General features: G+C 44.0%; 1 protein-coding gene across 1 annotated transcript in view; it reads right to left on the bottom strand.

Annotated features, from left to right (window-relative positions):
• Positions 1-25,148, bottom strand: part of LOC126981390 (uncharacterized) — a gene marked incomplete at its 5' end in the record, with an annotated part of 57,393 nt that overhangs the window by 12,446 nt on the left and 19,799 nt on the right. The window contains one exon of the mRNA XM_050832407.1: positions 15,446-15,582. Coding sequence (XP_050688364.1) covers positions 15,446-15,582 — 137 coding nt within the window. The remainder of the gene's footprint in view (positions 1-15,445; positions 15,583-25,148) is intronic.

Below are 25,148 nucleotides of genomic sequence, written 5' to 3'. Positions count from 1 at the left end.
TCCCGAGACAATGGCCCGGGAGAGGGGAAAAGGACGCGAGAGAGAGAGGGGAAAGGGGCGCGAGAGGGCAAGAAAAGGAGGGACCGAATGGATGTGTGAATAGGTGGCTCGTGTGTGTGTGTGTGTGTGTGTGTGTGTGTGTGTGTGTGTGTGTGTGTGTGTGTGTGTGTGTGAAGGGTGTAACAAAAACGGGTATTCTCATTTTTTCTCTCTTTTCATCTCTTTTTCCTCTCTCTCTCTCTCTCTCTCTCTCTCTCTCTCTCTCTCTCTCTCTCTCTCTCTCTCTCTCTCTCTCTCTCTCTCTCTCTCTTGCGTGACTATCTTGTCAATCTCGTTTCATAACTTGGGTCTCTCCTCCTCCTCCTCCTCCTTCTCCTCCTCCTCCTCCGTCTCCACTTCCTCTTCCTCTTCCTTTTCCTCTTCCTCCCGCTCCTCCTCATATCTACCTCCCTCTTTTTATGCTATCTTTAGGCTGTGTGATTACCTTCTCGTTTTTATCTCTTCTTTTTTTTCTCGTTTTTTTCATTTTTTTCACGTCCACTAAAGTCACCACCACCACCACCACCACCACAACCACTATCACCACCACCACCACCATCCTCACAACCACAACTCTTGCCTCCAACACCAACACCACCACTATCACCACCACCACCACCATCCTCACAACCACAACTCTTGCCTCCAACACCATCATCACCACCACTATCACCACCACCACCACCATCCTCACAACCACAACTCTTGCCTCCAACACCATCATCACCACCACTATCACCACCACCACCACCACCATCCTCATAACCACAACTCTTGCCTCCAACACCAACACCACCACCACCATCACCATTGTTATACTACCACCATCGGAAGACATAATTTTTGCTATTTTTTTTCTTCCTCCTTCTCCTCCCACTCCCCTTTTTCTTCATTTTTTTCTGCCTCTTTTTCTATCCTTTAACTACCTCCTTTGTATCCCTTCTTCCTGCCTCCCGTCCTCTTCTTCCTCCTCCTCCTCCTCTTCCTCCTCCTCCTCCTGCCGTTTGTTTATCATTAAGAGGAAGAATAACCGCAGTCTCTCTTCTATGCCTCCTCCAAGGGCCATTCTCTCCTTCTGTTAACCGCTCCTGTAAGTCTTTTCATTCTCTCTCTCTCTCTCTCTCTCTCTCTCTCTCTCTCTCTCTCTCTCTCTCTCTCTCTCTCTCTCTCTCATACCCCCCGACACACACACTTTTATTTCCTGTCTTTTATCTCTTTTATCTCTTTATTTTTGTCGGTGCGTGAATTTCCATTGCATTTTTAGAATATTAATTAATGGGTCTGGGCTACAGTCGCAAGGTAATGGCCGCTTGGTGCATCAAACAGCCCTTGCACGTACGCTGTAAATGGAACAAGCAAACGACTTCTATTCTTTGCCTAACTCCGTCCACTCCCACCACCTAAGGCCCGCTCCCCCCGCTGGGCTGTCCTTTCTCCTGCCCGCCCGCCCGCCTAATGGAATAAATTAATGGTAGACGGTAATGGGATCGGGGGGGATGATAAGGCGGGAAGAATGGCCGGAAGTTAATGGGAAAACGTCGATGGTTAGTTAATCTTTGGTTATAATGAAGGTACTTTTTTGTGGGATGAGAATGGAAATGAATGGGTCGTGCGAGGGAGGGAGGGAGGGAGGGAGAGAGAGAGGGAGAGCGGGAGGGAGAGAGGAGTGATAATAGAAGTCTTGATGCTGAATAGGCTAATGAGGAAAAGAGAGCGTGTGGAAGGGAGATAGTAAGAGAGAGAGAGAGAGAGAGAGAGAGAGCAGCTAATGGCCGAAATTATTTTTGAACGCGTTACCTTTGTCACGTGTACAGCGGCAGCTCAGGGCATTTTGTACCTTAACGACTTCACTGTAAAAGGCGGGCGAGTCAGCTGTCCCTGTCTCCACCTCCCTTTTCCCTCCCCCGCCCTGGGACGGAGGATCCAATGAAATTAACCTGGCCGCCCCAATCTTCGTAAATCCTCGTGGGTGTTTTCAGAGGCTCGGTAAGTCTTGCACGTACACGGCGCCTCTCTTGAAAGAAATGTAACTTCTCAACCTCTTCTTCCGGCACTTGTTTTCGCCGGGAGAGGCTTTGATGCCCCGCCGCCCTTCCCCGCAATCTCAGGATGTGTATATTCCCAGAGGACTTCGTACTGCCCATGACCCTGACTTCGCTATGGTTGACGCAGCTATAGATAACTTTGACCAAAATGAAGAGACACTGGATGGCAAGTTAACCATTACAGACAATTCCTGAAGGTTACAGGAAACAGAGATGCCCTTGCTGCCTTTGTCTCGGACCACATTGTCAATGTTGCACCCAGTATGCTATCGGGAAGCAGAGAATCATCCTTGCTGGGGGTCTCTTGAAGGCCATATCACTCAACGTGTAACATCAACGGAAGCAACTACCACTCCAAGCCTCTTCATTTCTCAAGAGGATGCAGGTACAGGAACGTTGCTTCATGCCATTACTATCTTCCACTCATGATCGCCTGGCTATTCGAAGTGATGATAATTGTGTTCTGGTGCTGTTATTATATAATATTGCAGCAAGGATATGCTCAGTGAGTTTGTGTACATGCACACTTTTCCTTTGCCTTTGCACATTTTGCAATAAACTAATCCTTTTTTCCTTTTTCTTTGGGTATATATTCTGGTACATATTTCATAACTCCTTGTTCATACGCCTCCACAAAAATATTATACTTGTCTTGCTCCTCTCTTGTTCTCTTGACTTTTCCCAGTCTAGCTCTCCATAATATTTCCTGAGATTTTCCATGTCTGCCTTCTTATAGTTTAACCTGTTTCTTTTATATGATTCGTCTCCCTCATTTCCTTCCTCCTTTGTTTCCATCTCTGTTATTACGTGATCACTCCTTCCCAGGGGGCACCCATACCTTAATTCATTCAACAAGTGCATTCCCTTTGTAAACACCAGATCCAGTCTCGCCGATTCGTCTTCCCTTCTGTATCTCGTGTTTTTCTTCACCCATTGCATCATCAAGTTCTACATCGTGTGTGTGTGTGTGTGTGTGTGTGTGTGTGTGTCTTTTGATTGTAATGATGGTGATAATAGTGCAGAGAGAGAGAGAGAGAGAGAGAGAGAGACAGAGAGAGAGAGAGAGAGAGACGACAGCCAGCCAGCCAAAAATGATCGCTCACTTTTCTTTCTTATCACCATATTCAATTTTCTGATTCACGATGGTTGTGGTTGTGGAATTGTTGTGGGGGTGGTTGTCGTGGAGGATGGGAGTGATCAGTTACGTAAGTGTAGTTTCTATGGTAATAGTTAGTAGTTATTCAGTGTTGAGGTGACGCACGAGGTGACGGCCATGGTAGTTGTGTTGGCGGTGGTGTTTGATGCTGATCGACACTTGGCTGCGGCATCGTAATTTTAGACCCATCGCTTGCAGGTAACATCCTTCTCGTGTATCAGCCTCGTGTCTCCCTGCCATGCTGAGTCCCCTGCAGTAAGAACGGTCAGCAGGTCTGTTGAGGCTGGGCGTTTAACTCGCTGCTAGATCATCACTGTGTCTTAAATGATCCGCCAAGTAACGTCACGAGGACCGACCGACTCGTGTTTCGAGATAAGCCTACTCAGCACTCTCTCTCCTCTCTCTTTCGCCGCTGATTATATTATGGGCGGCTGGTGATGACGGGGCAGCGACTGGATGAGTTAAAAGTGTTATATATGAATAAAACTCAAGGGTGTGTAGCTGGTGCCTCTTAAGTGTGACTCGATTCGAACTCTTGCATGAGACTCGCGTGCGAACACTTGGACTCGTCTTTTCCGCCTCGCTGGAGACACCAGATGAGGGTGACGGGATGTTAAATACTTATATAACCAAGGACTCCGCCTTTCACACATGTTTCCTTCACAAGTCCTTGAAAACTGAATGTTAATGAAAGTGTCTCGCATTCAAAATACAGAAGTGAGACGGTCGGTGTGGTTAATATGGTCTCGGATAATAATTTTGTGGTTAATATGGCATCTGTATGGTCAATCACGTGACTTCTGACTTGCTTCCTGTCATCTACGCGCCCCCAGAGGCTGACCGACGCGTGAGGGCCGAGTATTGTTGCTTAGTGATGACCGGGATTTTCGCTTTTCCTCGTGATTGCGTGCGTGTGTGTGTGCCACGGCGGAGAGGCCCACGTGAGGGGCGGCGGGCGGGCCAGGCCGGGGTGGAGGCTGCCAGGCATGGGTAAGTGACTGACTGGTGGACGTGACGTGTTGGCGGAGAGCAAGGTGCTGGTGGCGGCCATTTTATCATTCTCCTCTCCCTCCTCCTCTTACCACTTGCTTTCCCTCTGTTTTCTTCCATCTCCTCGTCGTTGTCGGCCTCATATTTGCCCTTATCTTCCTTCATATCCTAATCCTTTTTCTAAATTTTCCAGTTTTTTTTTCTCCTTTCGCCTTCTTTCTTCGCTCTGCATTCCTATATTATCTGCGTTATAAGCTTTATATCATCACCCATCTCTCTCTCTCTCTCTCTCTCTCTCTCTCTCTCTCTCTCTCTCTCTCTCTTGGTAGGTGAAAAGGTTACGGTTTGTTTGTGAAATTAACCTCAAAATTCCTTCTCTTGTTTCTTCCTCCTCTCTGCAACCTCCTGTGATCCCCTCCTCCCTTCCCTGACTCCTAGGTTGGTATTGTCAAATGCTCCCACCCCTCACACCAACTATTTCCAAAGGCCAAATAGGAGGTTAATCGAGTTCTAATTAGTGTTCTTTTAGGTTCACGGTACAGAAGAAGGCTCAGACTACCACCAGGGTCATAAAAGTACCCCTGGAAATGCCCTAAACTCCCACGGAAGACTAGTAAATTCCGTGTTCTTGGGCGCAGAAATGTTTAAAATATGGCCCCTACCTTCTCCTTTTAACACTGCCCATCCGCTCCCCTTCACTACTCAAACCCCCCCATCAGTACCCCCTTCCTTCCACCAACTCCACCTCTTCCTCCTCCTCCACCTCCTCCCATCCCATCCCCTGTCTCTTCTAGTCTCGAACTACCATTCCACTTGTTACTCGTTACATTTTTTTCACTTTCCTTCCCTCCCTTGACTCGCTGCCCCTCCCCCTCCCCCTCCTTCACCCTCTCGTCATCCCCCACATCCCTTGCTTGGCGTTTCCCGTTATCCCTTCTCGCTCCCCCTCTCTCCCAGTCTCTCCCCCTCCCTCTCTCTCCCAGTCTCTTCTGCCCCTTCCCCTCTCTTCCTGTCTCTCTTCTCCCCCTCCCCCTGTCTCCCCTTCTCTCCTCCATATTCTACCGCGTCTGCTTTCCCCCTCCCTCCCTCCCGTGTTATCACCCCTCGCCCTTCACTTCCCTCCTTCACTATGGACTTCATTCATATTAGATAATGACATTGTTTTATAGCGCAACAAGTAGTTATCTGCAGCTTATGGTAGAAGTACTCAACAGGGAGAGTCTACAGATATTGCTAGAGATTAATAAGAAAAACAAGTTATGCTCAACAATCCTGCTAAAATCGAACACATAATCATTCAGGCGCCAGCTCTACTAACAGTCTAAGAGTATGTATATATGTTTAGGGTAACTGAAGCAAAGACATTTCACTATAGAACTGGAGGAAAACTAAATTGCCTCAGGAGTACTTTCGGAAAACAAATTAACCTTGGGAGGGACTCTGTGTCGTTTACGGAACATTTACATCAACATTAGGACCCAGAAGGCACAAAGCAAACGCAAAGAAAAACGACTGGGAGAGGCTTGTGTCTCGGCGTGGAATAATTCATACTGTCCTGATGATATTCCATGTGTGTGTGTGTGTGTGTGTGTGTGTGTATATCTTAATTGTAATATTTATGATAATAATGAGAGAGAGAGAGAGAGAGAGAGAGAGAGAGAGACGATGGCTGAAATTCCTTCTGATATCATATAAGAGGTTTGTGCGTACCAGCATACAGTTATTACTTACATTTTTCGACAGTCTTGGCTTAGTGCGTATTGCTGCGTCTGCTCATGTCCGGAAACCATTGATCAAAATCGCACAACTGAATTTACGGATAAAAAATATAGATATACACTGCCACCCGCGGCCGCCAATACTTTCGCTCCTACTTCCCGCTCAAACACTCAGTGCCACTGGTGGCCGCTCACTGAAACACGAAACAGGAGGGCCAATAACACCTGTGCCTTTTGTCACGTGACTCGTGGGCCAATCACAGCAAGCCCCTAAGCCCCCCCAGGTTAGGCGGGGCGGGGCGGCCCATTTGAATTTGTTATTCATGGTGGTGCCGGCGGGCTTTCTGTTCTCTGGAAAACAGTGTTGTAGAACTATTCGATTGACTGCAGGGGATTTCCGAGAACACAGTGTTCTTCCCTCTACCGTTATCTGCTACACCTGTGGTGGAAGGCGCAATATTAAGTCCTGGAGGAGCTTTCTTCTTCGAAAAAGGTACGTGCAGGCGAGGCTCTGGCCAAGAAATAGCCCATTGAAACGAAATATGTAAACAGGGGGTTGAGGGTGCCAATTTAGCCAATGTTAGCAGCGTGATACTCTTTGGGCTAGTTTAAAACCGGGGTAGCCCAATGTGACGAAATATGGAAATAGGGGGGGTGGAGCCCCTTGTTAGGGGGTTATATAATTATTCATATTTTGGTATCGTTCAGGGGGGTCGCCCCCCTCATTATATATCAGCGAGAACACTTTGGGCTGTTTTAAGGGTGGTGAGCCGCGTCTTTGGGCTACTTCGACTTCTGCCGCGCTGCGCTGGCACAGATATGTATTCAAAAGGCTTTCTTTTGTTTATACAATTTTCCAAGAGATTTTGAGGTTAGTACAAGAAAATGACTACTCATTTCTGTGTAATACATTGTGACTTTGGTCGTGGAGATATTTATTTTCACCTTGAAATGGCTATTTTGTGATTTTGAGACCAATTCGGTCCAGTGCCGCTATAGCTCCTTTGCGGTGGAAAAAAATAAAATGTCATCACGTGATAGAACATCTTGCACATTTAATTTTCTGCTTGACGAGACTTGTGGCTGCGGGCGGTGCACTGTGTGGTGATGGCTGTCTTGGAGGTGGGCGGCGATGAGGGTCGTGTCAGGTAGCATCGAGGGTAACTACTGGGTGTGCTTGCTGTTGAGGTGACGTAGGTCATTATTCTGGTCGTTGTGGTGCTGGTTTTCGATGTGTCATGCTTTTGAGACATCGCTTGCAGGTAACATCGTCGTATCGTTTTCGTGTAACAGCTTCATGACTTTATGCCGTCCTGAGTTCGTATGTAGTAAGAGCGGTCAGCAGGTCTGGTAGTTTAAGGACGTATTTCTAGAGAGGGCGTGGTAGTGAGGAGTCTTAGAACATCTGATATAGGAGATCATAATAAGTTCTGGGAGTAAGTGTTATCTGTATATGCAAAGAGGGCGTGGGATTAATCCAACGCTCGCTTTGCATATACAGATAAAAGTCACTCCCGGAACCTTATTATGATCCCCTATATCAGAGGTTCTAAAACTCCTCACTACCACGCTCCCTCTAGAAATACGTCCTTAACGCGCTGTAAAACCATCAGTGTGTCTTAAATGAACGTCAAGTTACATCACAACGAGGAGCGGCTGACACGAGTTTCGAGACAAGCCCACTCGGCAGTCTTTCTCTCCTCTCTTTCCCCGCTGATTATGGGCGGCTGGTGATGACGGGGCAGCGACTGTGTTAGAAGGAAATGTAATAAATTAATCTAACAAGGCTGTGTAACTGATGCCTCTTTAACTGTGACTCGATCCGAACACTTGCATGAGACTCGCGGTCGAACACTTGGACTCGTCTCGTTTGCTTCACTTTGGAGGTACCGGATGAGGATGACGGGGAGGATTAAATATACTCTCTCTCTCTCTCTCTCTCTCTCTCTCTCTCTCTCTCTCTCTCTCTCTCTCTCTCTCTCTCTCTCCCCCATGTATACGTTATCTTCCTACTTTCTCAGACTCCTTTACCCTCATACCGTCACTTCCATAATTCCCCCACTTATTCCCAGCTGTAAGAGGCTCTCCGTGATCACCTGTCTTCCGCCGTGACAACGCCTGTTAATTAAAGAGACAGATGGCTCCTTCCGCCTCCAGCTGCTCAAGAGATGGCACGTCGCCGCTCGGGGCACGCTTCTTCGTCTTTTGCTATATAGTTGCTTTTGTGTTTGTTCGTACCGCGGACTCGATGTTTTATTTCTTGACTCCATTTTTTCGTTTCTCGTCACAGTTTGGGAAAGATGTATTGTTAGGTAGTTTGTTGGTGATCTAGTTTGTTTTGATTTAGTTTTTTTTTTTAGTTATGTAGTTGTTATTTTTTGTTAGTTATATATTTTGTTAGTTTGTTAGTCTGGTTTTTAGTTCTTCATATTTTCTTAGTCATTCACATTTTCTTACGGGTTTACATATATTTTTACGGTATTTTCTTTGTTAATTATACTTTTTTTAGTCATATTGTCCTCGCCCTTTCATATTTTTTTAGTCATGTTTTCTTATTTTTTTTTTATAATTTCTTAGTCCTTGTTATTTTCCGAGTCACTTTCTTTGTCATATTTTCTTATACTTTCAAATATTCTTAGTCTCATATTTTCTTAATTTTTCATACTTTCTTAGTCCTTCAGATTTCCTTACTTATAGTTTCTTAGCTTTTCAAATTTTCTTAGTCTCAAATTGTCTTAGTCTCAAAAATTTCTAGTCTCATTTTCTCTGCTTTTCATTCTTTTTTAGTCATGTATATTTTCTTAGTGTTATTTTCTTAGTCTCATAATTTCTTAGTCTTATGTATTCTTAGTCTCAAATTTGTCTAGTCTCATTTTCCTCGTTTTCATACTTTTTGGTCCTTCATATTTTCTTAGTGTCATTTCCTTAGTCTCACATTTACCTAGTCGTCCGTATTTTCCGCCGCGCCAAGCATCAGACCTTCCATCCCTTCATGTTTATTTTCATCATTGGTTGAGTGAGTGTTCCTTCTATACGTATTCAACATTCCTTCATCTCCATACCCTGTTATGCCATCTCTTCCTTTCTCTCTCTCCTTCTTCCTCCCTTTACGCTTCCCTCCTTCTCCGTTTCGTCCTTTATCTAACGTTTATCTCTTATTCTTTCTTATTCTGTTGCAACTCTTACCCTTTATGTGTCTTCCGTTCTTCCTCTGTTTGAACTTCTTTTCCTGTTCCTATTTTTTATCTTTTCATTTCTTTTATCCTCGTCTTGTATTTGTTATTTCCTTCCTGTCTTTCTATTTTCTTCCTCTTATTGTTTCATTATTTCGTTTCGTATACTTTTTTTTGTTCATTTTTCCTTCCCTTCTTCCTTCCTTCCTTTGTCTTATCTCCATTCCTCTCGATCTTGTCTTTCTCTTTTCCTTGCGTTTTTCCTTCCTCTTCTTTTTTCTTTATCTTCTCTTCTGTTTTCTTTACATTTCTATTTTTCATTCCTCCTACATTCCTTCCTTCTTTCCTTCCTCTTCTTTCCCTCCCTCATTCCTTCTTTTCCTTCCTTTTCCATTCCTTTTTTACCTTCCTTATTTCATTCATTCTTCCTTCCTTTCTTCCAGCTTTTCTATTTTTTTTTCCTTTCGTCTCTCCTCCTATCCATCCATCACATTCTTGCCTTCACATACCACTCCATCATCTCTCTCTCTCTTTACACCCTCGTACCTACCCATTTCTCAGCACACGCCATCCTGCACTCCATCCTACACAGACACACACATATACGTACTCCCTGCGGGCCCACCTTCCTCCCTTCCTTCCATCTTCTTTCTCCGTCTCGCTCTCATAACGAAGGCTTTACATCTCTGCTCCCCGAGTCATGGGTTATATTCACGGTAAACATGCCGGTATTGTCTTCCTTCTCCTTCTTTGTTTATCCATCGGCTTGAACTGAAGGAGGTCGTGAGAGGAAGGGAAGGGATGGGATGGGATGGGAGAGGAGGGGATAGGAATGTCAGTGTGCCTCGGGTGGATCGTTGGACGTGTGTGTGTGTGTGTGTGTGTGTGTGTGTGTGTGTGTGTGTGTGTGTGTACAGGATGGGAATTGAAAGGGGACTGTGTGTGTTAGGTAAAGATTGTAGTTTTGGTAGTAGTAGTAGTAGTAGTTGTAGAAGTAGAAGTATTGAAATAACAGAGGATGGGGAAAAATAGGAATACAAAAAAGAAGGGAGAATATAAGAAATGGATAATGATTAGGAAGATGAGAATGATAATGACGAGGACGAGGACGAGGAGGAAGGGGGAGGAATACAGAAGAATACATAGATACAATAGATACCATGATGCCTGTTGGTCTATAGCGAAGGTACCTGTTGCGTTACTGCTACCGGAGGAGAAGGAAAATGAAATTGGGGAAAATAGAGAAGCTGGAGGAATGGATAGCAACATTTTTTTCGTATGTAGTTACCAATAATGATAAACTGACTAAAGGTTTGGCGTAATTGGAGGAAACAAGACAAAAATTAATGAGTTCATGTTATTTTAGCTTAATCATTCAAAAGGGACATACGCAGGGGACGGGTTGCATGGCTTACCTTACGACGCTATATCTGGGGATCCCTTCTCATTCCACGTAGCTCGATATAGGATCACACGAGCTTTGTGGGCGCCCCCTTAGCCGCCTCTATTCAGGATTGCCTCATATTTACACAATCCGGCGAGCAGGGTTGGTTTCTGGAGACCGTGCTGCATGGCCATATTTCCCGAGTCGGCGTTCACGGACTATGCAGGTAATATGCCTCGATTCAGCTCCTTATTCTTAAACGTATCGGGCTGCCATTACGACCATTTCCCAAGGCCACAGAGAAGATTAGTCGAATTTTCATGGGTGTTTTTTCCCGTTCATTTTTTTTACAGCTCAAGGGCAACAGAAAAAATAATGTAAAGAAAATAAACCCCGCTAATCGCTGTTCCCACAAAGACAAAAGTAATGAGCCGCGTAAAACTATCACTACGATCACAAAACAGTCCATGAAAATCTCAGCAACTTCTACGGGAGGCTTTTCAAACAGGGGAGCCGAAGAGGAGATGTATCAAGCCACCTCTCCTCCCGAAATTGACCTCTCTTTTGGCCACTCCTCTGAGCTCTTTTTTTTTTTATAGGGGCAGTGTTTAGTGGGCTTTTTTTCCTCATTACTATTTTATTTTGCCTTTGAGCGGTTTCCTTTACTGTAAAAAAACGAAGTTAAATATACGAGCTTCAGTCTCACGGAGCAACCACCCTCTTGACACTTAGGGCCAATTTCACAGTCCAACACCTTGGCTTTGAAGTCGCCCGAATCAAACTATTTAATCTTCTACACTCCATTATAGTCAGGTTATCGACGCAACATCAGATGCACAAGAGATTTCCCGTATAGCTTTCCTCAAATTTGTTAACTTAAATATCATCACCAAACACTGCACAAGGAATCTTCGAAGTCTTTGGTACTGGTACGGAGGCTTACTAACCCATCATGGCGAACTGTGAAAGTGACCCCAAGTAACTCCAGCGATGCCCCATGATACTGAGATGACACTTAAAACCATCGACGTCAGTTCACTTCGACAATTCGCTATTTACTGTCCATGTGTCACAGCCAGGCGAGGGGACAGTGCTGCTTCTCTCCTTTTTGCTACGTTTTCGTTCGCTGCGTTAGTCGTTTTCGTATGCATTGTGCGGGGACCAGTTTTGCGAGGGCTGATAACTCTGTATTCATCTCTCTCTCTCTCTCTCTCTCTCTCTCTCTCTCTCTCTCTCTCTCTCTCTCTCTCTCTCTCTCTCTCTCTCTCTCTCTCTCTCTCTCTCTCTCTCTCTCTCCTATCAAATATCTGTTTTCCATCATTCGCCCATTTTACTGTTAATTGTTTTTCCGTTTCAATTTTTTTCCCATTTTTGTGCCTATCTCCTGTATCTGCGCGGGGTCTGTGCTGCCTCCCTCCGCTCTGCTTTTAAAACGATGCTATTCAGTGGAAGACAAAGGTAATATATATTTTCATTAGTAATGTTCAAGCTCGGTGATATCCTTGGAATGACAGGGTTTTGAACACCTGAATCTTTTAACACACATGTGCTCGGCTTGGCACAGCTTTGCTTTCGGATTCTGCGTGCCTGTCTGTTCAAGCCTTCATGTATAGGTTGTTTTTGTTAGTATGTTTGATTTGTTTGTCTAAGCGTCTGTCTGTATGGTTGTCTAGGTGTATGGTTGGTTGACTGGGTGGTTGTCTTTTTGTCTGTCAGTGTGCTTAGCTGTTTGGTTAGTGGATTGGTTATTTTTTTTCAATTATCACACACTTATCTTTGGTGTTTGTGTCTATTTTTTTTTTACAATAAAGGAGACAGCTCAAGGGCACAAAAAAAGGAAACAATAATAAAAAAAGCCCGCTACTCGAAAAAAGCCTGCTACTCCTCGTTGTTATATCTATGATCAGTGAGGAAAGTTTCTATACTCTGTTAATGCTGTAGGTTATAGTTAATAGTGTTAGTGTAGTGTGTAGCTATTGTGTTATATTTTTTTTCACAGCAAGGGAGGGAGCTCAAAGGCTAAAAAAAGAAGAAAAAAAACATAACAGGAACGAAAAAGCCCACTAAGCTTCCAAGTGTATATAATAGTGTATGTAACAGCGTAAATAGTATATGCTTAACTTTTCTCCCTCCTATTCTGCATGTTCCATTTATACCTGTGTGAATGCGTAGGTGTGTTCGCCATGTTCATCTCTCCATCTACGCAGCATCCATTTGTCCCAGTCATACAGTCCACATATCCGTCAGCAGATCAGTCAGCGCGCCAGCCCATCACTCCGGCGGCAGGGCTGATGGTGTATGTCCGTCTGTCTGTCGCTGTCTCTATGTCTGTCCCTGTCCGTTTGTCTCTTGTTTGTAATTCAGCGTCCGTGTCAGTCATTCAGTCATCCAATCGGCCTGTCTGTTTACTTGCTGCTACTCTCTCTATATCTATCTATCTATCTATCTTTCAATCTATCTGCATGTATGTCTGTGTTTATTTATCTGCTTCTGTATTTATTTTGTGTGAGGTCTATCAGTCTGTCTGTATCTTTGTCTTTTTCTCCTTTTCTCTCTCTCTCTCTCTCTCTCTCTCTCTCTCTCTCTCTCTCTCTCTCTCTCTCTCTCTCTCTCTCTCTCTCTCTCTCTCTCTCTCTCTCTCTCTCTCTCTCTTTGTCTATATTTACCTGCTTGTCTATCTTTTTTTGTGTGTGTATCAATCTGTCTGTATCTGTGTTCATTATTTTGTCCTTTTGTTTCTGTCTGTGTCGCTTGGTCTGTGCCTCTCTGCGTCTGTCCGTCTCTCTTTTTCTCTCAGCGGCATAGAGCAAAAATCGAGGCTCCCCATATTCACCACTCGGGTTCTTCGCTCCCTCGGTGGTAATTACGGACATGATCGGGACTAAATTTAGCGTCCCGGCCCCAAGACAGCACAAGTTTAACCTCTAATTTAGGGAGAATGAACCCGCCGGCCTCCTGCACCTCCTCCTCCTCCTCCTCCTCCTCCTCCTGAAGTTAAAGGGAAGTTAAAGTAGGAAGTTAAAGGGAAACCGATGTAACACATTGGTGCGTAGAAGTTTTTTTCGATAATAGAGTCGTCGATCACTGGAATAGACTCCCACCGTCAGTAGTTAGCGCACAGAGTATCAATAGCTTCAAGTCTTCATTGGATAAATACTTCAGGGATATACGATTATACTGACCCTTCTTCGCATGTTTTCAGACAGATTGCAGCAAGACCTCAACCTAAATCCATATTATTCTCCCCCACAACCTAGATTGCAAGTAGCGTAAGTTAACAATAGAGTAAAGCAACAGTTAATGTCCGCATGACAGGTGGAGTGAGGTGTGGGTGCAGTAAGGTGACAGGGTACTGGTAAGTGCATAGTACCGCCGATAAAACGAGGATCAAGCGTCCACCTGTGCCCCTGAAACTACACCTCACCCATCGTGAGTATTAGGGGGGATTCTGGGGCTGCCCTGTGTAGGCCACTCGGCCTCTTCCAGTCTCCCTGTGTTCTATGTTCTTATGTTCTTATGTAATGAAGTAATTTTCCCCCACAGCTTAGGTTACCAGTAGTGTAAGTTAAGGGTAGTAATTTCCTCTTATTTCTCTCTTTACTGTAAAATTTATATGTCCCTTACTTCCTTAAAGGTACATGGTGTTCTCTTCTAACTATTTCCTGCCGGAGGGAGAGGTGGGTGGGGAGGAGCCTTCATCTATTCTGTCCTGTCCTACCACACGTAGATTACTAGTAGTAGCGGTAGTAAACAGACACCGTCGCCATAGACCGATAGGTCTTCTGGTATCTGTTCTTCCTATGTATTCCTCTTCCTCCCCCTACACCTCCCCCGTTTTCTTTATTCTCCTCCTCCCCTTCTTTCTCATCTTCCTCCTCCTCCTCTTCCTGTTTCTGTTTTTTTCTTTTTCCTTCGCCTCTTGCTTATCCATCTGTTCCTTATCCTTTCCTTCCTTCCTTATTTCCTTCCTTCATTCCTTCCTTTTTTCCTTCCCCTCCTACTCCTCTTCTTCTTCCTCCTCCTCTTCCTCTCCTCCTCCTCTCCTCCTCCTCCAGCTCTTCCCCTTTCATTTTACCTGAAGGGGAAACAGGAAGAGGAGGAATAGGAAAAAAAGAGGAGAGGAGGAGGAGAAGGGGGGAGGGTAAGTGAGTTCTGGCGACATTTCTTTAATTAACATTTTTTTTCGTTACTAAATTCGAGCTTAAGTGCTGGCGTTCTTTTTTTCTCTTAATTAATGAAAGTTCTTCCGTGGTGATGAATTTTCTGAACTTTTCTCTCGGGAGGCGCGCGCCGTGGCATGAATTTCCCTGTTGTCGGCGGCGTGCGAGGTTCATTTGAATAGTTAGTTGTAGCTTATATGTGGCGTTTATCAGTTGATGGCTGTTCCTAATGAAATGTTAGACTTTTCTTGGGTAGTTTTTTGGTTGATGGGAATTATATTTTCCTTTTTTACGTGGAACATAAATTTGTGTGTCCTGTTACACGGACATTGCCTCGACTCGTAAAGGCAGGCTGGGCCTCCACCCGGCTGATGTCAGATGGTATTGTCACGTTAGCCTGTCATCGTGCCGTCAGCTAACACACACACACACACACACACACACACACACACACACACACACACACACACACACACGAGGACAATAATATTATATAAACTCTACGGGCGCACCGCTCCGTGAAACACCTGTCCGTTTCAAAGGTTAATCAACAGGCCTTCTCGCAGGGTTGCCACGTCATATTAACCAACACTAAGCACAAAGCTGTCCACTCACCATAATGTCCGTCATGTCAGCAGGCATCGGTCACCTCGCAGGGAAGGCACGTCAGATAAAAAGGCATTTGTTTTACTTGACTTCGTGGTGGTAAATTAATGATTGCCGTAAACTCTCTAATATAATAAACTTGAACTAACACCGACTAAAAATCCGTTCACTCACCGTAATACTCCGTCATGTCAACCGGCATCGTCTGGACGAGGCGTTTGCCCTTGCGCAGCTCCCTTGACATGAGCTGCGTGCAGGAGAAGAGGTGCACGAAGTTCTGGTTGTCCACGGGGATGCCCTCAGCCACGTCACTGCGGAGAGGAGTAAGGCTACTGAACTTAGAAGGGAGAGCAATGGAGGGGAAAACACTGGGAGTGCTTGGATATAGAAGGTCATTGAGGGGAGAGTTGAAGTAGGTTGTAGAGGGGCGGAGGAAGGTCAATGACGTTAGAGGAAAGGGGTTTTCTGAAGAGAGGAAGTGGGGTAGTGCGGGGTGGAGGAGGGTCAATGATGGGGGAGGGAAGGGAATTTGCTGAAGAGTGGAAGTGGGTTAGTGAGGGGTGGAGCTAAAGAGGGGAAGTAGGTTAGTGAGAGGTGGAGGAAGGTCACGAAGGTTTAGGAGGTTATGGACGCACAGAAGGTCACTGGTAGGTATAGGTCACTGAGGGATACAGAAAGGTCACTGAGGTTTAAAGGGATGGCAGGTTGCTGAGGGGAAACGGAGTAAAGGCCACTCAAGTTTGAGGAAAATATGTTGCGGGAGAATTAAGGTCACTGAAGGAAAGAGGTCAGGCGACCGTGTATTCAGAGGGAGAAAAATTATAATCCTTCGTGGAAGTTTCCTTCACAGTAATATTGATGATGATGATGATGATGATGATAAAAACAATAATAGTAATATCAGCTGTAAGCATAATAATAAAGTTATTAATACTATGATTTATTATCGTTATTATTATTATTATTATTATTATTATTATTATTATTATTATTATTATTATTATTATTATTATTATTATTGTTATTATTATTATTATTATTATTATTATTATTATTATTATTATTATTATTATTATTATTATTATTATTATTATTATTATTATTATTATCATCATTTATGTGTAACTATTATAAATATTTGTCTATCTTCGATCGATCGATCGACACCTTGTACTTTATATATATATATATATATATATATATATATATATATATATATATATATATATATATATATATATATATATATATATATATATATATATATATCCCGCAACATCGGGTCTCGTGTTCATGAATACTCATGTTTCTTCCTGCTCTTAATTACTCGGCCGCCGCTGGTTCGCCTTTCCTGTTTGCCTCGTTCGTTTCTTATCATTACGCTTCGCCCTCCGCCCTTTGATGCCCGGGGAAGCGAATATTTTCATTCATTAGTCTGCAGCTTCGTTCATCTCGTATATCTTCCAGTCACGGAGTACAAGAGAGGAGAAAGAGTTCATCCTTCCTAGCAGTAGAAGGCAGCGTCACGTATGTTACAAAAAAAAAAAAAAAGCAAAAACTGGCGCCATTAAAGGGGCGTTAGTGAGAGGGTGGACGGAGGGAGGGAGTAAGGGAAGGTAGAGGGGAAGGGGGGGGGGGGCGTGCCCGAGCATTTTCCCATTTGTTTGTTTACTTCCGCTTTGTAGGAAAGAAACTGTACGCGTGAAAAAAGGAAGCAATAAAAGACGCGTCGCGGCACTCCTGAGTTTTCTTTAGTTTTTCAAGAACAGAAAACTTTTGTCTTCTGCTTTGAGAATGCAGGAAGAAAGGAGGCAAGCGTAGTCCTTTCCAGGGGTACTTTGCATACTAATGAATTCCCAGCAGGTGACGGTACCCCCCCCCCCTCCCCTTACCCCCCCCTCCACTACCTCCCTCCTTCCACTCTCTCCTCTACCTCCCTCCCTCCATGGCTTCCACTTCCTTCATCCACTACCTTCCTCCACTCCCTCCACCAGCTCTCTCCCTCCTTCCACTCCCCCCCTCAGGTGACAGTCCTCCACCCTCCCCACCCGTTGACCTTCCCACCGTTCCCTCTCCTCTGCCTTCACTCCCTCCCTCCCTCTCTCCCTCCCTCCCCTGCCGCCGTTAAGTGCAGTATGCCGCTCCCGCCGCCGCCGCCGTGGACCCCGCCGGCTGCCACGCCTTTAATCCCTGTGCTTTGTGGGGATTTTTTTCCTTGCCTGTGATATATATACATGAATTTTTTAACCAATTTTCCAGAAGCCGTCGGTATCCACAATGCTCTACAAGGGGACTAACGGACTGGTGGCGGGGGCTGAGGGGGGTGGGTGGGAAGGGAAATAAAGCAAACACACACACACACAGCACGGGGGTATACAAATAAGGTGCCCGATAAACAGTAAACAACACCAGAACAACTAACGAACCTACACCATACATCTGTACACTCCTATTGTCTTTCCTTCTCCCCCGCCTGTACCTTCGCCACTAACCCACTTCCTCTTCTTACTAAACCCTTAATAAAAAAAGACAGTGAACAGTGACGCGACAACACACAAGCTGACGACTAATTAATGGCAGGCCTGGAACAGTCTGTAAAAAAAGGTTAAATAGTTCATGAGGGAAATAGTTTCGCTCCATAAATTCGACTTGTTTTGCGTTTTTATCCCTCTCACGACTTGGCTTTCAACGGGAGGGCATTTAGATATACCTAGACCTAATTTGATATAGTTTTTGGCGTCATCAATTAGTGGGGCAGCATTTTCAGATAATTTTTTGATGTACAGTTCTTGCTCCGCCTTCTTTCACTATCAATACGTTAAATGGACCGGCTTTGTATGCTGCGAAACGCGTACCCTCTTCTTATTTTCCTTATTATTTGACATTTAGTGTGAATGGCAGCGTTTTCAAATGATTCTTTTATACAGCTGTTCCTCCGCTTCCTCACCATAATCACGTTTAAGGGAATGGCTTTGTATGCTCGGAGACGCGTACCTTCTCCTTATTTTCGCTTCCTTGCACATGAGACCTGTTGCTGATGCCTCCACGTAACCTCTAGTATAGGAGGGGGGGGGGATGGGGAGTGCGGGGAGTCACTATACAGAGCTTCTAGTGTAGTGGGTGGGTGCGGAGGGGGAGGAGAGAGAGGGTCACTAGACTACATGCTAGACTCTTCCAAGGCGTCACTAAATACTCCTTTGCTGTCCCCGCTGATGACTGTATCGTTATTATTACGGAGAGGTAGATATAGATAGATAGGTAGATAGATAGATAGACAGAGAGAGTAATTTTTTTTCTATTCTCAATCTATTTGTGTCACAGTCTTTAGTCTTTCCTATGGGGGCGGTGTGAGAGCTGTTGGCTTGTCTTTCTATGACGGTGTTGACGTCCTTAATGCCTCCTGAGCTCCTTGAAGAACCATCGGCAGCTCTTGAAGGCGGGAATTATGAAAGGCTGAGGAGTAGCGTGGGTGGAGCTTTGTCTATGGGTCCGTATAGAGTCGTGATGGGATTATTTGTTTACGTATCTCATAATATTCTTAGATAAGTTTACCCTTCAATTCTCCTTTCTCCTTTTCTTGATCTTCTTGTTCTTCTTCGTCTTCATCTTCATCTTGTTCTTGTTCTTTCTTTCTCCTTCTCTTCCTCTTCTCCCTCTTCTATTATTTCATCTTTATCTTCAGCCTTATCTTCATTATCATCCATTATCATAATCATCATAGTCTTCATGTTCTTCGTTTTCCTTGTCTTCTCGTCATAATGACTTCATAACGTTATATCATCTGCATCATGGACCTGACTGTATGCTCATCTTGTGTATATATGCCAGCCCCCCTTCCACAGAATAGCCGTGGAGTGCCTCGTTTGACTCCAATATTCTGTTTTAATGGTTAGTTTATATGACAAGCGAATCGTTACCAGACTTCCAAACTAGGATATCAGCAGGTCAGTCTCTTCTGTGCTAAGGTGGTGATTACGGCTCATATTTGTGGCCAAGATTCCGATCAAAATTAAATGAAAACCACAATTCCTATCAAAACTTAAGCCTTTTCCGTACCTTTCATTCAAGTGGAAAGCATCACGACCTCACTTCGTTGTATATAGACCTTGGTACCTAACACTCGTCGCGGCTTTCATTTTGGACATCCAGTTGTTCCAATCCACTTTACAACCGCTTTGCACATGCCGCCGTGATCGTTGAGGAGACGCACGATATCTCGGTGATGGCCGCGGAGGCCCCGAACGAGCACGCAAAGCCGCCGGGACTCATGGTGTTTGGGCGGAGATCAGTGTGCAAGTGTGTGGCAGTCTTTGGGTAAGTAATGCAGCGAGTGTATGTGTGTGTGTGTGTGTGTGTGTGTGTGTGTGTGTTTACATGGGGGACATTCAAGAACTTAGAGAATTTCACGTATTTTGGTATCGCCGCAGTGGGCCCAGCTGTATAGACCATTGACCTGCTTGGCTCTTCGACTATTGGACATTGGCTTCTCTTCTCACGAATAGATGACTTGGTCGGTATGTGTGGCGGAGGCTGAAGATTCCTGCCTCACTAAATGCTTTCAGTCTTACGAAAATACTTGAAAAAAGAACACAAATTAGTTGTTTGTGAAGGTAGTTTGACGCTGTTTGGTAAGTTATTTTATGATCACAAAATTAATGCCTTCAACTAGTGACTAACTGGTATTCTATGTATATCCTGACCCATGACTTAGGGTATAATGTGAGTTCGTACGCACCCATCCGGTTAGTTCTCAACATGAATATAACAGATTTGGAACACTTAGCTGAGGTATACACTCAAGCTTCCTCGCCTCACTCATCCTCCTCATCTCGTCCTCCATTCATTTTACGCTGCTTCACGTAAATTTAAACCTTCCATTCACAAAACCTAACTTCCCACGCGCATGTCAGCTTAGTCACTTCCCCCATGAAACTTAGTTAAGCTTTACGTTCATGTCAGCTTAATCTCATCACTAGAAATTTCAGCACTGCAAAATCACGTCAGCTTAACACCCTCACTTATCAAACTTAAGGTTAGCACGTTTACGTCAGCTTACACTCCCCCACTCACGTAACTTAAGCTTCCTATATTCGCTCCAGCTTAAGCCCCCTCACTTATGAAACTTTAGCTCCCCACGTTCTCTTCAGCTTAGTCGAACTCTCTTGAAACTTTAGCCTTTTTTCTTTCACGTCAAAGAAATTCTTCTCTTTCCTCCCACGTCATATTTCTTCGCCTACAACGTCCCTCCCCCCTCCCCCCCTCCCCCCCGTCCCTGTTACCTCTTCCTTCCTTTTAACTCAAAACTTTTTCAATATGTCTTTGCTTAATTTTCTTGCAAGTTTCATCTTTCCGCTCTCCCTCTCTCATTTTCTCTCACAAAAAAGAAGAAAGTTTGACAGAATCAACTTCCCAGCGGCACAAAGGTCAAAGGACGGCGGTGAAATTAATGTTTTCGCCGAGGGACATTGATCTATGGCGGGGCGGCGTGTTGAGGTGTGTGTGTGTGTGTGTGTGTGTGTGTGTGTGTGTGTGTATTGTTAACGTTAGTGAGTGTAGAACAGGCTGGGAATAGGGCACAGAGCTTCATTACTGTTCCCGTCAGTGTTTTCGCCGAGGGACATTGATCTGTGGCGTCGTATGGGAGTCGTGTTAGTGGGGGTTTGTGTCTTAATGTTAACCTTAGTGAGTGCAGAACAGGCTGTGAATAGAACATAGTGCTTCATTATTGTTCCTGTTCATGTTTTCGGAGAGGAACTTTGATCTGTGGCGTCGTATGGGAGTCGTGCAAATGGGGGTTTGTGTCTGTTAACCTTAGTGAGTGCAGAACAGGCTGTGAATAGAACAAAGAGCTTCATTATTGTTCCCGTTAGTGAGTGTAGAACAGGCTGTAGTTAGAACAAGAGAACTTCATCACAGCAGGATACATAACGTCACACCACCAAAGAATTTCTGCATAAACACCTGAAGACAGTGTGTGGTTTGTGTCCCTCATCGAGTCGCTGTTTGGCGGGGGATTCGTTTACTAATATTTGGGAAGGGGTGGCTGAGGAAAGGCGTGCAGGGGTACCGGCTGCGTATTTCCCTTCTCTTCTGTCCCACTCTTGAGCAGGTCAGGTTAGGTTAGGTTAGGTTAGGTTAGGTTTGGTTTTAGTTGGAGTCGTCTTGGGTAGTATTGAGTGGGAATCACAATGAGAGTATTATCCAGAACACCCCGTGGTTGGTTTCGAAGTGACAAATAAGGACACGAAAAATACAGAAAATGATCGAAGATGGAGAGGAAAAAGTAAAGTGAGGAGGAAATGGTTACAAAAAGAGTATGATAAAGTACACAATAAGAGAAAAAGATGACAAAAAAAGTAGAGTAAAAGGGCTGAAAAAAAGTAAATTAGGAACTGCAGGTCAATGAGAAAAACACTTACAGAAGAGTACAGTATATTGATGCGTCTTCACTCAGGAACCACATACCCTTAGAGAGATTGGGATATGCATACCGGCCACACCAGATATTCACGGCGTCTTTAACAGTGGTCGTGGTGAAGGGTATCCGGACAAGGGGTGATTAACGTTGTCTTCTACAGCCCGGACTTGTTATTTGTGGCTCAATGGATCGACCCTCCCACCCTGCCTGCCTCCCTCCCTCCCTTCCGCTGTTATTAGTGGCTCAAGGGAACCATACATATTTTTTCCTATAACTTTTCATGCTGCTTTTTAATTATGCTAAAGACTTGTTTTTTTTTAATGTTTTCGTGTATGTCGTTAGTTAATTTTTTATGTGTTTTTTTATTGTTTTTGTATGTTTTGTGTTAGGGTTTATATGTGTTTTTTGTGTTTCTGTGTTATTTTACTTTTTATGGTATTGTTTACGACCGTATCGGATTCTTTTTTTCTCCTTTTTCTTTTTTCTTTTTTCATTGTTTTGTTTTGGTTATTTCCACCTTTATTTATTTTTGCTATGTCAGTTTTTGTTACTATTGCATATCGGATGTTTATTTTTTACTTATATATCCCTTTTTTCTTTGTATTTTCTGTTTATTTTTTGCTCATCTGGTTTTTCTTTGCATTTTCTCTAACTTTACTTTTTTGCGTAGTTTTGCCTATCTCCATTTGTCTATGTTATCCATCTTATCATCTTCAGACGGTTATTGTTGCTACGGTGAATCGGATGGTTATAGGTATTTACCTCTTAATGTATCATAATGTAATCTTAATGTAGTCTTAATTCCTTCAAAGTCAGTCCCTCCTGCTCCCTCGTGTTCCCTTTTATCTCCATTAAAGGTCTATGGATGCTTAGTTATTTTCCCCAATGTATCATAATGTAATCTCAATGTAGTCTTAATTCCTCCAAGTCGTTCCCTTTTACTTCCTTATGTTCCGTTATCTCCATCAAAGGTCTATTGGATGCTTAGTTATTTTCCTCAATGTATCTTAATGTAATCTTAATGTAGTCTTAACTCCTCCGAGCCAGTCCCTTCTGCTCTCTTATGTTCCCTTCTCTCCATCATTGTTCCCTCGCGTCCTCCCTTTCCTCTTTATCGGTCCCTTGTGCCTCCCCAGTACGTCCTTCATTCTTATTCATGTCCCTGTGTCACCTTCGTTCATCGCGTGTCATTTATTCTGTGTTTTCCTTTGCGTTCCTCCTCCTCCATCATTGTTCCCTTGTGGCTCCCTATCCTCTTGATCGTTCACTGGTGCCTCCCCCTTTTCTCTCAGTGCGTCCCATGAGTTCCTTCATTTTCATTCTTGTCCCTGTGTCACCCTTTTCTTATTTCGTTCATCGCTGTCATTTGTTTATTGTGTTTTTCTCTCGTCAATGATTTCTTTGTATCTACCCTTTTTCTCTCAATACGTCCCATGAGTTCCTTCAGTTTCATTCTCGCCCCTGTGTCACCCTTTCCTTCCTTCGTTCGCTGTTGCTGTGTCATTTGTTTAGTGATTTCCCTTTGTCAACTTTATCCCTTAGTGTGTCCCCTGTGTTGCCTTGTGTTGCCTCCTGTTCCTCCTGTGCGTTCTGTGTCATTTTGTTCTTTGTTTGTCGCCCGTCTCGTTCCTTTCTCTTGTCTTATTTGTCGCTTTTTCCCTTTGGTTTGTTCCTTTGAGTTACCTTCTTTGTGTTCTTGTGTCATTTTCCGCGTCTGCTACACGTTATTTTTATATACTGCTATTGGTAATCTGTTTCTCTCTGTGTCTTGTCACGTGTTAATCCCCCTCTTCTTTTTCTTTACAGATAAGGCCGCGGCTCAAGCACCCAGCAATAGAAAAACACACCACCGTTCAAAGATTAAAGTAAGAGCACTCGAACGGACTGTCGAATTCGGTTAGTAAAGTGTCGCGATACTCCCACCGTGAAAATATTTGACTCGTAGGAAGGAAGACATGCCAACAAAGAAAGGCTTTTCGTGTTTACCCGCGAAAGTAGTGAACAATGAAGACGATGTTTAACTCTAAGGGACCTGGAGATTACCAGCGAAAGTGATGGACAATGAAGAGGCTGCTTAACTCTAAGGGATCTGGACTCCATAACGGTGAGCTAAAATGCCGTTATTTTTTGCTTTTTCTTTTACTAAACGTTTTGGTATGGCTTTTGTGTCACCCTGTCTTCATAACGTGTCCTTCTAACACATCTTACGCATTCCCTTCTAGTAACTAATTCATTATGTTATTTTCTCTTTTGCTATTCTTGTTTCTTGAATGCCTCGTGTGTGTCGGCTTATGAATAACGCGACATTTTATCATATTCTACATTCTCCCTTCTAATAACTATTCTGATATATGTATTTCTTTTGTTACTCTCGTCTCTTGAAACTCTTATCACGTGACATTTTATCATACTTTACATCCTCCCTCCCTTTACGAGTGTGTTATGGTGATGTCTTTAATAACGTGTTTTTTTGTCACATTTTACAACCTCTTTTATTAACTACTCCAATTCATGTTTATTTTTGTTTCTTTTGCTACTCTCCTCTCTAGAATGCCTCGTGTGTGTCATCCTATCTCACTAACAACGTGGCATTTTATCATTTTACATTCTCCCTTCTTGTAACTATCCCACTGCGTTTTTTCTTTTGCTACCCTCGTCTCTTGAATGGCTCGTCACCTCATCTTTACCTTGTACCATCCTTCCTCTACTACCTCCTCCCTCTCAGTGTGTCCTTTGTGTCACGGTATCCTGTTAGCGGCTCTTTACTTTTATCTTTTCTCCCACCCTTATAATCTGGTAATTGGGAATAGTCTTCACTTTTCGTTCCCTCACTAACGAGAAGCAACCTAGGTCTTCGGATCTCCCCCGCCTCGCTCCCATCCCTCCCCCGACGTCCCCGCCCCACGCCTCGTTAACTCTCTAATTGGGTAGTTGAAGGTGGTTAACTTGGCCCCCCACCCAGCCTGTCTGTCAAGCTCGCAACAAGAAGCCGAGTTTTGATATAATTTTGTTTCCCAACTCGTAAAATTGAGTGGAAAATGGAAGATTGGTAAGAGTGGTGTTGGCGGTGAGATTGGTGAGATTGGTGTGGTGTATTGGTGGTGAAGAAGTTGAATGTGTGTATAGGTGGTAGGCGTAGGTGTTGCTGTTGGTGGTGGTGGTGATTGTGTGATGAGAAGTGTGTGTGTGTGTGTGTGTGTGTGTGTGTGTGTGTGTGTGCGTGTGCGTGCGTGTGAAATTCATGTCCATTATTCAGGAGTCCACTTAGCTAGTTTGTAGTTTGCTGGAATAATAAATACATGTACGTACATTCATCAGCGTTATTATGAATTATGGTGAAAGTGAATTATGGTGAAGAGAGAGGAGGTGACACTCTTGCACTGCTGATGATGAAAAAGAGGAAGGTCAGCGGCTGTGTTGATAGTGATGGTTGATGGTGACAGGTAATAATGCAGCTGT

The sequence above is a fragment of the Eriocheir sinensis genome, chromosome 48 (assembly GCF_024679095.1).
Source record: "Eriocheir sinensis breed Jianghai 21 chromosome 48, ASM2467909v1, whole genome shotgun sequence".
Classification (NCBI taxonomy): domain Eukaryota; kingdom Metazoa; phylum Arthropoda; class Malacostraca; order Decapoda; family Varunidae; genus Eriocheir; species Eriocheir sinensis.
This window is presented reverse-complemented; position numbering and strand designations above follow the sequence as displayed.